Consider the following 17,735-nt stretch of genomic DNA (forward strand, 5'->3'; position numbering starts at 1 on the left):
TAGATTGGTGAACTTCAATTTTCCTTTCCATCTTAAGCCATTATTAACTACAAAGCTTCAAAACACCCTATCAGTATAGTAAAATGATCCTATAGTCCAGACATCTGGCCTACTGTACTTCCCTCTTTGGGATTTTTAATTTAGGGTGTGTTTCTTTCACTTTTTCTCTAGTCACATAAACTCTGTCATGCCTTCAGGTTCGTGGAGGATATGCTATGTACAGAATCAATGGCAAATTTCAGGCAGATAGACAAGCCAAAATCCACTTGTGAATCAGTATAACTGGAGTGAACTCTAATTGTACTTCTCTTTTATTCTAATTCTGCTGCTGAATGTATAGACATCCACAGCTCAGTCTGAGCAAAATTGAGCTAGACTGTTTTCAAGATGTTTGTCTTTTATGTCAGTAAACTTAGGTCATAAACCCTTTCTTTTAGAGAGGAAGGTTTCCTTGGTAAACACATTAAGTGCCTCTTATCATCTAAACATAACTTAAAATCATCTGAATGACATCTAAAATGTATATTCTTACCAGGAAATTCTTCTTTCACCTAAGAAACAGCCTGTCTTTGAAGTGTAGTTAAGAAACAGCATTCTATTGAAGGACAAAATTATGCGTTCCAGAGAAAGTGTTTTTTTAGCCAAATAAGAATCTACAGTAGAAAAAAGAATTGTAGCTTTTAGGGTAACATAAGACAATAAAAACTAATTCATCCACTGTCAAGTATGGCTGCATCTTATTTTACTTGTAAAATCACAATGTTTTATTAAAGTACATGTGATAAATGGCACATTAATATTTTGCAAGTTGCTCTCATTCTTTAATCTTAAATAAAAATGTTAGCATTTTGAAGATTTTCATAGTTATACAAAGACATAGAATATTTTACTTCACACTATAAGACGCATTTAGACAGTAATAAAAGGCAAAAAGACTTGGGGTTGACTTTTCAATTCTAAGAAACTAAACTAACTGAATTTTAGACATAGAATATCTCCAGGTTAAAACTGTTTTAATACCATCAGTTACTGATAAATTATAGTTAAAACAGCAGTAGTGATTTTGATGCATTTTCTATAAAATGTATTTATTTCATCTACATACAAGATGGTAAGTCTTTGATGGGTTGATCTCCCTAGAATAGTGTCGAACTGTACATCTTCCCTTTCCTTCTGACTGTGTTTAACACCCTTACTCTGATGATACCATCACAGGATCAGAGCTGATGCCCAAAGCTCTATCGACCAGAATAGTTGGAGGGATATGGTGGTTTTTCACCCTAATCATCATTTCATCCTACACTGCCAATCTGGCTGCCTTCTTGACAGTAGAGAGAATGGAATCCCCCATAGATTCAGCAGATGATCTGGCAAAGCAAACCAAGATAGAATATGGGGCGGTCAGAGATGGATCAACAATGACCTTCTTCAAGGTAAGAAGCTGACAAAGTGTTCTCAGTGATTATCTGATACTTGGGGTAGAGGCTAAAAGAGTCTGTCCAAAAAAAGAAAAAGAAAGTTGGGCAATTTTTTTAATGAAATAAGATTTATAATTACAAAATCCCATTATAAGGAATCCCTGGAGCCTCAGTCAGCATAAAGCAATTTCTTTGGTCCCCAACTAGATGTCATTTACTCCACCCCAATTTAGTGTACTCAGATGCATAGATCAATATCTTCAATATCCTCTCTTGCCTTTACACCAGAAAAAAAAAATTCCGAATACAACCTAACCACTCATTAATTAATCACTCATTTATAGAACCCATAAAATAAAGGTTCCTTAATCCAGAATTCTGGTAACCAGAATACTTGAATATCATTATTTTGTTCTTTCTGTACTGTACTTGATGAGGTAGAAGCAGATGACAAGAAAATGCGTTGATACTGGAACTTAGTTAGAGAATTAAGAACAAAAAATCCCGGGAGACTCTAGTCTAATATTGAGTCCACACTGATGAAGGACAGTGTTCCCAGCCATGCCTGAAGCTTTTCAAAAAGACTTCAGAGGCACCACAGGAGAATTAAGTTGGATGAGTTTAGTTTTAGTGTCAAGGGCATTTCACTGTTGAGGTCTTTCTAATTACTTTCCCATAGTAATGAAACTGATTTCTGCCTTGCTTTTGGAGGAAGCCTTAGTACTTTTATTATCAAATCTCAAACACTCTAATTCCAGTGAAAAATAGATTTTAATAGATCCAATAGGTGCAGAGATCATGAAGTTCAACTCTTCACTTTACTTATGAAAAGAACAAAACCTTCAGAAGCTAAATTACCTGCTCCAAGTCACATAGCTAGTCTATAACAGAAAAGGGACTAAAGCTTATTTTTTTGGGGGAAAAAAGTATTAATGGTGGTAGGTGTGCATGTGAATAAAAGGAAAACAATAGTTGTAACCAAAATAATCTCTAAAAACATTCTTGTCAAAGATTCATATTCAGATTACCAAAAATGGAGTTGTCACCTCAGCATTGAGTAGACTATATGGGGTTTTTGTTTGGTTGGGTTTTCTTCTTCTTCTTTTTTTTTTTTTTTTTGGAGGGGGGTTTTGTTTTGTTTTGTTTTTGTTTTTGTTTTTGAGATGGAGTCTCGCTCTGTTGCCCAGGCTGGAGTCCAGTGGCGCAATCTCAGCTCACTGCAACCTCCGCCTCCTGAGTTCAAATGATTCTCCTGCCTCAGCCTCCCAAGTAAGTGGGACGACAGGTGTCCGCCGCCATACCCGCTTAATTTTTGTATTTTTAGTAGAGACGGGGTTTCACCATATTGGCCAGGCTGGTCTCAAACTCCTGACCTTGTGATCCTCCCGCCTCAGCTTCCCAAAGTGCTGGAATTACACGCATGAGCCACTGTGCTCGGCCGAGGGTATTTTTTAAAATAATCTTTTCCTTTCTATTATTTCCACTAGTTCAAAATGAACTCTTTTTCTTCTTTCATTTTTATTTCCTTTTTAAACGTTGTTTATAGATTTAGGAGGTATAAGTTGCATTTTGTTAGATGGATATAGGGCTTTTAGGGTTTCCATCACCCAAATAACATACATTATGCCAATTAAGTAATTTCTTATCTGTCAGCCCTGCCACCCTGCCACCCTGCCATCCTTCTGAGTCTCCAATGTCTATTATTTTTTGAGTGGACTGTTTTGACTTGTGAAAAATACCAGCTTAGAAACCAAAACTAAGGTTAGGTTAAAAAAAGTACACACTTCTTTGTATAACAGTATTGGTTCACAAAAATAGGAATTAACTATGCAATAAGTTATAATGTTTAATAACAATCATAATAAATAAAAATACATTGTTTTAAAAGTAAACTATATCTAGAGTTTTATCAAGAAGCAAAGTAATGGAAAAAGTAGGACTTACTTTTCTTCTGTGTTAAAAAAAGATTTTTAAACACTTTATTTTAAGAAGTGTATCATTTATTTAATGTATGGGTACAGCATGATGATTGTTTCTTCTTTGGACAGTGATGTTCTAAGGACAAATGACATTATGGTTTTGCAAGCTACAGAAAGTTATTTTCCTAAAATCAATAGTGTGAAGAGACACAAGGTACCCCAAGCTAGTGATTCATCATGGTCCTTGTCAGAAACCAGGAAAGTCACTTGCAAGGCTCACAGGACAGAGGGGCACTGCCAAGGTAGAATTTGGTATATCTGAAAAAATATCTGAAATGATTATCTCATTCAGCAATATCAACTTGCAAGGCTCACAGGACAGAGGGGCACTGCCAAGGTAGAATTTGGTATATCTGAAAAAATATCTGAAATGATTATCTCATTCAGCAATATCAAAGAGTTTGAAAGTACTGGGAAATGGGCTAGCAGAAGGCAGAGAAGATTCTACTTCCTTCAAGATGTTCAGTACAAATATAAGGGAAAGAGGCTGTGCTGTTCTTTGAAAAAGCCATAGACCTGACTTTGCCACTGTACACAGGATCTATGCACTGTCTGTGGATCCCTTATCAGAAATGTTTCAGACCAGATGTTTTTAGAATTTTGGATATTTTCAGATTTTAGAATGTTTGCACATACATAATGAGATAGCCTGGGGATGGGACCCAAGTCTAAACACAAAATTTATTTATGCACCATATATACCTATGCACATAGCCTAAAGGTAAGTTTATACAGTATTTTAAATAATTTTGTCCATGAAGAAAGTTCTGACTGCAACCCATGCCATGAGGTCAGGTGTGGAACTTTCCACATGGGACAACCTGTCCGTGCTCAAAAAGTTTCAGATTTGGGATTTTTCAGAATAGAGATGCTCAACTTACAAAGTGTCCTTTAAGCTCTTTGTTTTTGGGGTTTTTGGGGGTTTTTTGTTGTTGTTTGTTTGTTTGTCTTTTTTTTTTTTTGAGACGGAGTCTCACTCTGTCGTCCAGGTTGGATGGAGTGAAATGGCACAATCTTGGCTCACTGCAACCTCCTCCTCCCAGGTTCAAGCAATTCTTCTGCCTCAGCCTCCCAAGTAGCTTGGATTACAGGTGCATGCCACCATGCCTGGCTAATTTTTTTTATTTTAATAGAGACGGGGTTTCACCATGTTGGCCAGGCTGGTCTCGAACTCGTGACCTCAAGTGATCCACCTGCCTCGGCCTCCCAAAGTGCTGGAATTACAGGCATGAACCACCACGCCTGACCCCTTAAGCTCACTTTGATCTTTTCTTTCTCATGCCCCTCTTTAAATATAAAAAGAGTTGGTTCTCCTTTTTTCTGGCAGGACCCTGAATGACTACATTACAACATATTTCGATAATGCACTTCCACTGAACAGGCACGTGCTATGCTCACAACTGCTGCTCCCTGAGCATTTTCTGAGAGGGCTCCTGCTTTCTCCCTGGTCCTGAAAATGAGGCATCAATGCAAGCGTTCTCTCAGGTCACCAGGAATATGATGAAACAGTAAGCACCTCAGAGAGGAAGAATGTGATGACAGTACAAACAGCATCAATAAAAATATCAGTATGCCCTGTGCACTAGCCCTGAGCCACACATTCTGTTTCTAAGTGCTTTACCTGTATTACCTCATTTTATCTTTAAAAAAGACCAACTGAGGACTGGGCACTATGGCTCACACCTGTAATCCCAGCACTTTGAGAGGCTAAGGCAGGTGGATCACCTGAGGTCAGGAGTTCGAGACCAGCCTGACCAACATGGAGAATCCCCGTCTCTACTAAAAATCAAAAATATTAGCCCAGTATGGTGGCACATGCCTGTAATCCCAGCTACTCAGGAGGCTGAGGCAGGAGAATCGCTTGAACCTGGGAGGCAGACGTTGCAGTGAGCCGAGATCGCGTCATTGCACTCTAGCCTGGGCAACAAGAGTGAAACTCCGTCTCAATAAAAAAAAAAAAAAGACCAATTGAGATAAATACCAATATTGTCCCTATTGATGAGGAAAATGAGGCACAGAGAGGCTAGATAACTTACTCCAAAGTTACAAAGCTAGCAAAGGAAGAGCCAAGATTCAGCAAAATTCAGAGAGTTCTAGAAAGTCAGTTCTGTGAGGGTTGAAACTCAGTCTTCTTTGTATGCCATTAAGTCACCAGAATGTAAAAAAGTACCTGGCCACATAGTAGGCATTCAGAAAACTGTATTTCCAATAAGTGAACAAGTAAACTCTGGGAGAGGTGGTTTCTATCAGAGCGAGGGAGGGAGAGTGAATGAAGGAGCAAAGAAAGGAAGCCGAGAGGGAAAGAGGGAGGGAGAGAGAGGTGGATGGATAGGGACCCACACAAGAAGAGACTCTGTTGCCAAGTTCCTCATTTTACAAGTCAGCATGTGGCCCAGCAACCCAGTTTACCGAGAAGAAATGTATTTGCAGAAAGAGAACAAGGACTAAATCCGATTTAGTTTTCCCCTTGAGGATGGTAAGCTGTCAGAAAGCGTCAGAGGGATGTACATTCAGATTCTTAAGCTGGATTATTCCTCAAGGGAAAGAAATGTTTCGGGTTTTTTGCTCTCGGGGTAGCTCTGCCCTAAATCACTGAGTGACAGCAGGTACAGTCACAAGGACTCAGTTCTGACCTGGTTCCACATTAACATGTTTCACCTCTGCTACGCCATCAGGGCCTCCCTCCTCCAGCCCTTTCTCTCTCTCGGTTAAAGACAATAACCTCTCTTGAGCTGTACAATGAATAAGGAAAGCTGCATTTGCCTAATCTAACCTGGAATATCCTGATCAGTTGTTGGAGCACAAGTCGTTTGCTAAGATGGGTCTATCTCCACTCAATCACAAGGAAACTTCTAATGAGAAACATTTTCTCGTCACGCACAGTGTAATTTAAAGGGTTTTTCTTCTCAGAAAAGCAATATTCCTCTGGCAGCACCCAAATGATGAAAACTTGTCTTTTTACTTTCAAGTTGATTGAAAATCATTTTATAGCCAAAGAATGGCCAGTTGTAGGGAGGAAAGGGATTCAGACATTATCAAGATCCATGACCAAATAAAATACTCAAATGCCTCACATTTGGTCGCTAGGCCACAAGCAACGGATGTGCTTAGTGAAGTATGTCCTTGAAATGTGTGCCGAGAAGTCGCTTGCTAAAATTTCATTCAAAATCCATTGACTTTTTCTCCTAGACTTGGCTGTTCTTGCAGACAGCATGCCACTCTACATTTTAGATCTGAGGTATTCAGTTCTTAACATGAAGAAACCAAAATTTAGTTTTTTAAAATAGCTCAGGTGAGATTCCACTATGCACCACTTGAGCTCATATGAAGCTGAGGGAGTTAAGCGGAATTTTTTTTTTTTTTTTTTGACGGAGTCTCACTCTTTCGCCCAGGCTGGAGTGCAATGGCGTGATCTCGGCTCACTGCAATCTCCGCCTCCTGAGTTCAAGCAATTCTCTGCCTCAGCCTCCTAAGAAGCTGGGATAACAGGCACCCACCACCACGCCCAGATAATTTTGTTGTTGTTGTTTTGTTTTGTTTTGTATTTTTAGTAGGGACGGGGTTTCACCGTCTCAGCCAGGCTGGTCTTGAACTGACCTCATGATCCACCCACCTCCGCCTCCCAAAGTGCTGGGATTGCTGGCATGAGCCACTGCACCCAGTGGAAATTTTTTAAGCAAGTGCTAGCTCAAGCTAAGACATGACTGAGACGGGGAGGCAGTGGCAGTTTTCCTTCAGGGTCATTCATATGTGGAGAAACACTGATCATCAAGGACTGTATTTACACAAGAGAACAGGATTAAATCATCAATTCAGTTCCATGTATTCTCATGAAACTTTAGATGGACATCCTGAGATTCTATCTCACTTTCTCCATCAAAAAAAAAAAAGCAACTCTAAGTTTCGATCCCTCAGCTAATGATGCTTATTAAGCATTATGTTTTCACTAAGTGAAAACATATTATCAACACTCTGGGACTTACAGTTCAAGCACTATGGGAAATGTAATAGCCTATTTGGTCAAATGGTCTCAGGCACCACAAGACCAATTAGCTGGACAAGGTTAAAGGGAGGCAGAACGTTTATCAAGTGTCCAGGTACTGTTGGAGATGTTTGGGGAAATTCTTCTCTGAATATGAGGTGATCAGCATTAAATTAATTAATGGACTAAGTTTATGGGCCAGTGTGTTAATAATTCAGAACTTCAACAGACTCTAAGATTTTTTTTTTTTTTTTTTTTGAGATGGAGTCTCCTCCTGTTGCCCAGGCTGGAGTGCAATAGCGCAATCTTGGCTCACAGCAACCTCCACCTCCCAGGTTCAAATGATTCTCCTGCCTCAGCCTCCCAAGTAGCTGGGATTACAGGCACGTGCCACCACACCCAGCTAATTTTTGTATTTCTAGTGCAGACAGGGTTTCACCATGTTGGCCAGGCTGGTTTCGAACTCCCGACCTTGTGATGCACCAGCTTTGGCCTCCCAAAGTGCTGGGATTACAGGCATGAGCCACCATTCCCGGCCTATTTAAGAGAATTTTTAATAAAATCCTTCTCATTTCTGCTTGAGATAATACTAATTAATAATCCAATATTAACTCTATTGGTTTCTCTGTTCTCTGCTGATGAAATTGTTTGGTCCTTTCAATTGTTTCACAAGTTTGAACAGTACAGGATTTCCTTCGCTCCCGACTCCCTGGGACCACCACCAGCATCTCGAAGGTACAAAGATCAGTCAGTTCATGGCCAAGATCTGCGGATACAACTTGGGTTCAGCTTTCCTAGGGGCTACATGACCTATTTCCATCTTTTATATCCAAGACAACTGACAACAATGATAGCCAATTCCAACTTCTCCTTTCAGAAATAGTAGACTAGGATTCTGGTTTTCTCTCTCACAGGAAGTTACAAATGTACAAAGGCTCTGTCCTTTCTTCTTGTTGGAATTCTATTAATTACCTTATGGAATGGAATAATAAGATAGTCCAAACTTTGGTCTCACAGTGATAGTGTAGCAAGTCACATTTTTTTTTCCCAGATGAAGAAAGGATAGTCATGATAATGTCTAAGAACCATACGAGGCTGGGCGCGGTGGCTCACGCCTGTAATCCCAGCGCTTTGGGTGGCTGAGGCAGGCGGATCACGAGGTCAGGAGATCGAGACCATCCTGGCTAACACGGTGAAACCCCGTCTCTACCAAAAATACAAAAAATTAGCCGGGCGTGGTGGCGGCGCCTGTAGTCCCAGCTACCCGGGAGGCTGAGGCAGGAGAATGGCGGGAACCCGGGAGGCGGAGCTTGCAGTGAGCCGGGATCCCGCCACTGCACTCCAGCCTGGGCGACAGAGCGAGAACCCGTCTCAAAAAAAAAGAACCATATGAGGCCTAAAAGAATAGATTTCCCAATGACCCGTGTGAACCATCATCCAAGGATGATAATGCTTTTAGCCCGTGGAACGGAGAATGGGAATACCAGCTAGTCTTCTCAAGAAATATGGCCAATATCCTATGCTGGGATATAAAGTAAAACCTACAGGAAACTGTTTCTGATGGAGATCTGAACCCACAGAGCCTGGGTTCTACTACATATAAGTTACGTAGACCTTGGCAAGTAACTTAAACTCTCTGTACGTTGATTTCCCAGTCTATAAATTGAGGATGATTTCTAACTCAAAATTATTTTGAGGCTTTAATGACTTAATAGAGGTAATAGGTTTATACTACCACTTAGTACACTGTAACCAATAAAAACATTAGATATTATTGTAACTATCACTCATAACATCATCACCATAATTATTCAACCCTTACCTCTAGCTATTAGTCCTATTTTTCCAATCTCTCTGGATTTATAAATATTTTGGTTTGGTCTTTGTTCAGCTTCCTTACTGTCAGTCATCTCTGCACTGTCTGTCTTCTGCTAAAGGACAGAAAAGTCCAGAAGAAGTGCCGGTGCCCAAGATCTCAAAGACTTTTGGAGGCCTGGCCAGAGAGCAACGCTAGGCCTTGGAGGCCTTTCTTGAGCACATACATTGCATTTGCAGAAGCACTTATCAGATGGTAGGTAGGCAAAAGATGGTAAGGCTGCCCTTGGAATGCAGACAAGAAACAGAGTGAGGTAATTCAGTTTAATTCAGCTCAATTTATATTTTGTCAGTACTGAGGTTGGCACTTAGGAGGGAAAAGGTATAAAATCATGAGCAAGATGTGAAGATCTGAATAGCAATAGGGAGACAAGATGTATGAATACCTGTTAAATACAACACAACATGTGGTTGCATTGTGCAAGAAAGGAAGTAGTGGCAGAATTTCTTATGAACCGAATTAGCTATGAAGTATTCATGTAAGAAATACTTCTCAGTAGAAGCTTGCCTTGTAACAAATCACTATCCTCCCAGACTCAAGCCAGAGGATTACACAGATTAAATCAGGATTCAGTCTAAAATGACTCAGATAAAATAGGTTTAAAACATCATAAAAAACTTGTCATTTCTGGCTTTCATGGTCTAGGGACTTTGGATCAGCTGTGGGAACAAGGGATTCTCTAACCTTTATCATCTCCTTCCAGGGAGTGGTTAGGTGCTGTCACCAATCCAAAAGACATTTCAGAGAAGTTATTGAGCACTACACCAGTGGAAATGAAGCAATGAGCCATTGTGGGGAGACAGATTTCAGACAGTTATAACCATTTCAGGAAGCATAAGATGAAAGCCATTTCTCAAATACTCTGCATAGGAAGGTACTCTTCACATAAGAGTCCCTAGTTTACGTTGGAAATATCCAGCTAACTTTACCATCAGTGTCAGAAATGCTAGGTCTCTGGAGGTTAAAAGTGTATTTATTTGGGAAGAAATCTATGAGGTCAATTTAACCTTTTTCAAAGGCTGGCAGATTGCCCGTAATAGACCAATCTTTAACTCTAGACAGGAGAAAAACATGAAAAATATTTTAGCAAATGTGTTTAAATCCCGCTGAGGGAATTTTCTAAAGGGAATCCATAAATTGTTTAAATGTTGGAGAATCAGCAAATGTCATAACTTTTCATCAAATCAAGATAAAGACATAATCAACTGCAGTGTTCATATTATACACATTTGAAAGGCAGAGGCCCTAACTATACTATAAATATTTTCTTCTGATCATCTTCCTTCAAAGTGATTTTTGTAAATTAAATCATATTTTCAAAATAGCATGAGAATTTATTATTTAATGAAATAACATATTAATCATGTATAAAAGAAATCGTTGCTTTTAAGGCTACTATTCACCTCTGATGTACCTATTTCACAAGTATGAAGTTCTACATAGCCAATTTCTATGTCTTTGGTTAATTTTTAAGGGTTGTCTTCAATTAGGATTTGCCTAAAGTAAAAGTAAATTGGAGATTTAAAAATATAATTGCTTGTGATATTTCATTTGTTCTATATGCATATAGTTGCCACATTTATAAGATCACTTTTTATAAGATAAAAAAGATCAAATATCAATAACTTATTTCTAATGTATATTTCAGTGTGTAAAGTAAAAATATACATAAACACAGATTGATATATAAAATCATCAGCCATATTACTGTGAAGTAGAATTGCATGATTACTGATTCTACTGAAAAATGAGATTATACATCTTAACTGTGGAAAGTCTTATAATAACTGGTGGAAGAAATCATGTGATAAATAATAGTTATCTCAATAAAAAAGAAACATTAGAGGGATATTTTATAAAATGGAGTTTCCATCAGGCTTAAGGCCACACTACACCCTAGAATTTGCACATACTTTATTTACATTGTGTGGTGGGAATCTTGTAACTAAAAATAGTGGAACTATATGAAAAGCAAAATACCGTTAAAGGAAAGGAAACAATATAAACAATAGTCACATTTTTTCCAGGTTCCAACTGTTGCACTTCCTAAAACATGGTCTAAATTTTTGTCTAAACAAGTGTAAGCTATTAAAAGTCAGGTAAATAGTTTCTGTACATTATATGATGAGTACAAGAGTTGCAACAGCTCTGGCTATAATAGAAAAACCCCACCACTACTTATTTCAATTATTTATTTAGAAAATTTGTTAATTCTATTGAAACATTAGCCAAGCTGTGAGTTTGCTGTTCTGTATATTAAAAGAGTAGTTCAATCCTTGTTGGTTAAGAACACAGACCCTGGAACCAGATTCTTTGGGATCAAATCCTGGTTTCCTCATCTCTTCATGTGCTGTTCTATTTCCTCATATGTAAAAGGGAAATAATAATGGTACATCTTTCATATGATTACTATGAAGATTCGATTAATCAATATATGCAAAGCACTTAAAATAGCACTTGGTACACAGTAAATAAACACTGCATATGTTGGTTGTTGTTACTATTTTCAGTAAGTAATTTTTAACTGCCTGCAGACATTATAAACTATTTCCCAGTGAGTGTTTAACTTGAATGTATTATAGGGGGAAAAAAGAAATAAATAATGTTCATCAAACATTGATGCAGTAACACTCCCTTATAACAGATTTGAGATGAAAAATGCTGATTCTTTGCCAGCAATGTTTCATCAGCATGAGGATAGCCACATAATCAGATTTAAAGAGATAAAATGAATTTATCTAAACAGATGCCTCTCAGGATTAAAAAGAAAAAATCCTGGATGATTTCAGATTTAATAAATGAAGCTTTTTCAGTTTTAGCAACTTTTGCTAAGAAGCTCAGAAGACATTCCAAATATTCTAATTAACTTTTGACATATCTAGTGAAATAAGAGGCAACCACTATTTCTGTTTTTGGAACATATATTATTTAGAGTGATTTAGGAGGCTGGCTGAGATTATATGTGATTTAGAAGTACAAAAACACCCCGGCTGTCGTTCTAACACTTTGCCTGGTCTTTTAATATGTATGATAATTTTTCGTGAAGTATAATCCTATTTTTAAGAATTACTAAGATTTGAGACTTAACCATGAAAAAAAATCTGCTGAAAGGAATACATGTAATTTACTCCCAACATTCCACTTTTTTATTTAACAAAAAGTAAACATTACTGAGCATGGCATGATGGTGGACAGAACTCTGCAGTAAAGAAGAAAGAGCCCTCAATTCTGTGCTGTCTCCTTCACTAACCCTCTGCGACCTTCTATGTGGCATTTGCTGTCCCTGACCTCAGGACCTGCTTATGTAATAGCAAGGGGTGGGTCTAGAGAGTAGAATGTGGCGATTGAAGCATCGCCTTATGTGAAACTCGTCTAAGCATGATATCCTCCTTGCAGTTGCCCAGTGATAGAAAATTCACTATACCGGCTGGACACGGTGGTTCACACCTGTAATCCCAGCACTCTGGGAGGCCAAGGCAGGTGAATCACCTGACGTCAGGAGTTCAAGACCAGCCTGGCCAACATGGTGAAACCCTGTCTCTACTAAAAATACAAAAAATTAGCCGGGCATGGTGGCAGGTGCCTGTAATCCCAGTTACTCAGGAGGCTGAGGCAGGAGAATCATTTGAACCCCCTCGAGGTGGAGGTTGTAGTGAGCCGAGACTGTGCCATTGCACTCCAGCCTGAGGAACAAGCGCAAAACAACGTCTCAAAAAATAAAAAAGAAAACTCACTCTACCTTAAGGTGCTGGATCTGTCTATAGATCCTTCTACCTATTAAAAAAAGTTATTCCTTAGCCACATTTTGGGTCTTCCTGCAAACTGTAATTTCCCTAGCATCTCAAGTAGCTTAGAATTCTAAATGTGAAATACAGTAGAGCCCCATAACAGCAAACTTTTTAAATGATGAAAGGGAGCTCTAAATAACAGCAAAAGGCTGCTCTTCTTGCTCCCATTATGTTTACTATTACTGTGCTCTAGTGAGAATAGCAAGGGGTCAAAGGAATTTATAACAGTTCCTGTACCTTCAACTTACCAAGTCCCCTACCAAGTAACAGTTTTCTGTCAGAGAGAAAGTTCTGCCCTCCCTGATCAAAGGTGTCCATGCCAATCAGACTTCCCCTGTAGCTCCCTGGGAGAGGTCAGGCCTAGAACAACCTTCTACTCTAAGAAGGAAGACGTGGATGTTGTTGAATTTAAATCCATGATCTCTGTTCCGTAGAGCCGTGCTACCCAAAGTGTAGTGTGAAGAACGTGCTGGCTCAGGAAACATTTTGTTACTAAGCTGTGACAAGGAGAAGAATACTGAGAGTAAGCCTTTAGAAATGTTGCAGCTGTTGAATGCTGAGGTTGCACCAAACTCATGACCTCTCTCATCCCTGAGATTAGACCACTTGCATGCTGCTGAATACTCACAGGGTGAGCCACATGTGGTAAGACCTACGTATTCATCCCGTGCAGGAGGACCACAGCTAGGTCTGCCATGGCTTGAAAATAATAAAGTCCTTCACTTCAGATAGTGTAGGTTTAGAGTTGAATCGTGTCATCCTTTCCCGTATCCTTCAATTCCCCGGATGAGTTAAAGGACTCCCCACACTTTCTCCATTTACCATGGAGGAACTGAACATTGACTTTGTTTTTGACTTCCAGAAACCACAAATTTGGTTTTCTAACAATTACAACACTCATTTTAATAAAATCTCAACACGGTGAAAAAAATAAATGTTTCATGAAATTTTTCTACATGAAGGCTGATTCCTATTTCATATGAACATGAAACTAACTAGCAGCCTGCCTCAGGGAATAATGAGTCCATGAATAAAAGCTATATTTTCACATGTAGATCAAATAAGATTAAAATCATCCTCAAAAGCATTTTTGGCAATATAGACATCCACCTCCCCAAAATCAGCATGGTACAGTGGAAACAGCATTGAATTAGATGTTGGGAATGCGGAGTCCAGAACTGGCTCTGGTATTAACCTGCTTTGTGACTTTTTGAAGTCTCCAAGCCTCCTGTACCAAAACTTCCTCCTCTGTGAAAGTAGCAGTTTGTATGAGCCGATCTCTAAAGTCTCTGACAACTTTAAAATGTTATACTTCAAAGAAAATTATTTTCCCTTAAGGTAGTTTCCTGATGGAAGAATAATTTTCCCAGCTGTGCATTTACTGCCACAAGATAAGACTGACCTTTCTGCACTTGCATGAGTAGCTCTTTTACCATAAGTTTAGCATTATCAGACTTTGCAAGACTGAAATCACACAACAAATGAAGCAAGAACCCTGACCCCCAAAACGCACCTTTGTCATGGAGACATGAGCTGCAGTTTGCAGATATCTCCGGGGCTGTGGCGGACTCACAGGGGCCCAATATGACATTATGGGTTCCATAAAATATGAATATCTATAAGGTACTATTTATTGAATTGTTATTTGTCTCACCAGACCTCTCTCAGGGGGCTTTTCAATGCCTAACAATCTAAAATAAAGCCGTCTGTCCTCCCCTCACTCATAAACCCTACAGTATTAACCAGGTCCTAAATAGAGGTTGGAATTGAGTGGCCCCCAGAAACACTGGAGCATGAATCACCATGACAGAGCTGACTCTGCAGGTATTCGTTTTTTGCTTATGACCCAAAACCATGTTGTAAGCTTTTCTGCACTACTGAGAGGATGCATCCTGTGCCTGTCAAGGGATCTGTCTAATGTGTATGAGTACTACATATAACCGTGATAACTGGGGTTAGCTTAAAAATACCAATAATTCCTGTAACGTTTTTCATCTCTGAAGTAAGTGGAGAATGCTGATGCAAATGAAGAAAAATTCAAAACAAAAATTGGAACTGTATGGAAATTACAGAGTAAAATGCAAAATGTCTAAACATAGATCACTATTCAAAAGAATGGAAAATTCATATTTAAGCAATACGAAAATTTAGGCAGTATACTTTAGCAAAGAAAGTAAGATAATGAGGCAGTGGTACATAGGTATATGTGCATATATTACATAACATATATAATTTATTACTGAATCTATCAAAAAGCCAAAGAATATGAGAAAAGACAAACATATTAATGGAACACTTCGAAATGAGATACTCAGTCCTCATTATCTAAAATATGATTGCAATTAAAATTATGCACATAAAAAGGCATATAAACACAGTACGAAGATTTTTCTTTTTGTTTTTTTTTGAGATGGAGTCCCGCTGTTATTGCCCAGGCTGGAGTGCAATGGCACGATCTGGGCTCACCACAAGCTCTGCCTCCCGGGTTCAAGCGACTCTCCTGCCTCAGCTTCCTGAGTAGCTGGGATTACAGGCACACACCACGATGCCTGGCTAATTGTATTTTTTAGGAGAGAGAGGATTTCACCATGTTGGTCAGGCTAGTCTCAAACTCCTGACCTTTAGGTGATCCACCCGCCTCAGCCTCCCAAAGTGCTGGGACTACAGATGTGAGCCACCATGCCCGGCCGAAGATTTTTCTTATCTAAATTTTAATTTGAAAAGAACATTTACTTTCTAGGTTTTGTAGAAAAGAGAAGAGTGAATGACAGTTCTTTCACAAATAAAGCAGAGGAAGTCAGTGGTTTACCCCAGGGCTCTGCCCAGCAGAAGAATGCTGGATCAAGGATTGAAACTTACATACCAGGAAACAGCAAAACAATACCTGCTGGAGTTCAGTGACTGAAAGGAAAATGGATTAAATGAACAGAGTCCTGGAGTGAGCTAGTGATCTCTTAGCCCAGTGTGCCATGATGGCTTGTTCTTAAGTGGCCACAGTTCTTTAGGCAAGTGCTATTATTGATACCAATGTTCTTTCTTCCCTACCTGAAAGCAACAAAAGGACCTTGCACCAATGTCTTGCATCAATCAATCAAGGTCTCCGTGCAATAGCTACCTCTATGCAAATGCTGTCCAATAGTAAGTGAACTGGGCTCTTCTCAGCTACAAAAGTGAAGCCTTGAGACCATCAATCTTGACTCCTCCACCTGTGGAGAAAGTATCCTCCCTATCATTATTTGAACCACTGGGACTTTGAATACCTTTAGGTCGTATTTTTCCAGCTCTCTTCTGCTGGTGAGTGTGTTTTCTTTCCCTCCAGAAATCAAAAATCTCCACCTACGAGAAGATGTGGGCCTTCATGAGCAGCAGGCAGCAGACCGCCTTGGTAAGAAACAGTGACGAGGGGATCCAGAGAGTGCTCACCACGGACTACGCGCTGCTGATGGAGTCCACCAGCATTGAGTATGTGACGCAGAGAAACTGCAACCTCACTCAGATCGGGGGCCTCATTGACTCCAAAGGTTATGGAGTGGGAACGCCTATTGGTAAGAGGGGCAGACATGAACCAGGACTGAGATAGAGAATGTCAGTTACCAGCGTGGAAGGAAATGGGCTCAGAGTTCTTTATTCCAAATTCTGAGAAGGCCTACAATGCCTTTAGTGAACTAATAATGGAAACATCCATATAGATCAGAGACATTGTCCAAATTACAGATTCCCAGATATTTAACTTCATATACTCGTAACCAGTGTTTCTTTCAAGTTTTACCAATGCATGTTTAAGAATATATAGATTTTGTTATTTCACCCTAAACAAATATCTTAAAGAGAATATCTTTCTAATTAATCCTTTTCACATTGTTTCCTTCAATATCCATATATGCCTATATAATTTATTTGCCTTAAATTAGAATAGAAGAAAGTTGATTCTGCATATGGATAGCAAAAGTGAGATGGTTAGTATTCCATAACGATAGATGAAAAAGCAAGGCTATATCGGTCAAAAGAAAAAGGATAAAGATTAATTTATAAGTATGATGTGCTCAGGCAATGTTAGATTCAATCAATGCCAACTATGTAAAACCAAATTCCTTAGTTCCATGCTACTGCTCTCCTAGGAATATTATCGCCTAGGTATACAGACCCATATAGCAATGCATTCTTGTATGTCTATAGGAGACATGAATAGAATTCAAGGAGTAATTAGTGATTTCCTCTCCATAGAAAACTCCCTCTCTATTGTTTCCCTCTCTATAGAAAACTGTATCATGGCCGGGTGTGGTGGCTCATGCCTGTAATCCCAGCACTTTGGGAGTCCGAGGCAGGCAGCTCATGAGATCAGGAGATCGAGACTATCCTGGCCAACATGGTGAAACCCCGTCTCTACTAAAAATACAAAAATTAGCTGGGCGTGGTGGCACGTGCCTATAGTCCCAGTTACTCAGGGGGCTGAGGCAGGAGAATCACTTGAACCTGGCAGGTGGAGGTTGCAGTGAGCTGAGATGGTGCCACTGCACTCCAGCCTGGGTGACAGAGCGAGACTCCATCTCAAAGGAAAGAGCGAAAAGAAAGAGAAAGAAAGAAAGAAAGAAAAGAAAGAAAGAAAGAGAGAAAGAGAGAGAGAGAGAGAGAAAGAGAGAAAGAGAAAGAGAGAGAAGGAAGGAAGGAAGGAAGGAAGGAAGGAAGGAAGGA

At 39.4% G+C, this 17,735-nt stretch overlaps 1 protein-coding gene across 5 annotated transcripts in view; it reads left to right on the forward strand.

Annotated features, from left to right (window-relative positions):
* Positions 1-17,735, forward strand: part of GRIK1 (glutamate receptor, ionotropic, kainate 1) — a 415,343-nt gene that overhangs the window by 374,584 nt on the left and 23,024 nt on the right. For all 5 annotated transcript variants that reach the window (XM_011926464.1, XM_011926463.1, XM_011926466.1 and 2 more), the window contains 2 exons: positions 1,216-1,433; positions 16,363-16,588. In XM_011926464.1, coding sequence (XP_011781854.1) covers positions 1,216-1,433; positions 16,363-16,588 — 444 coding nt within the window. The remainder of the gene's footprint in view (positions 1-1,215; positions 1,434-16,362; positions 16,589-17,735) is intronic.

The sequence above is a fragment of the Colobus angolensis genome, unplaced genomic scaffold (assembly GCF_000951035.1).
Source record: "Colobus angolensis palliatus isolate OR3802 unplaced genomic scaffold, Cang.pa_1.0 Scaffold69, whole genome shotgun sequence".
Lineage (NCBI taxonomy): Eukaryota > Metazoa > Chordata > Mammalia > Primates > Cercopithecidae > Colobus > Colobus angolensis.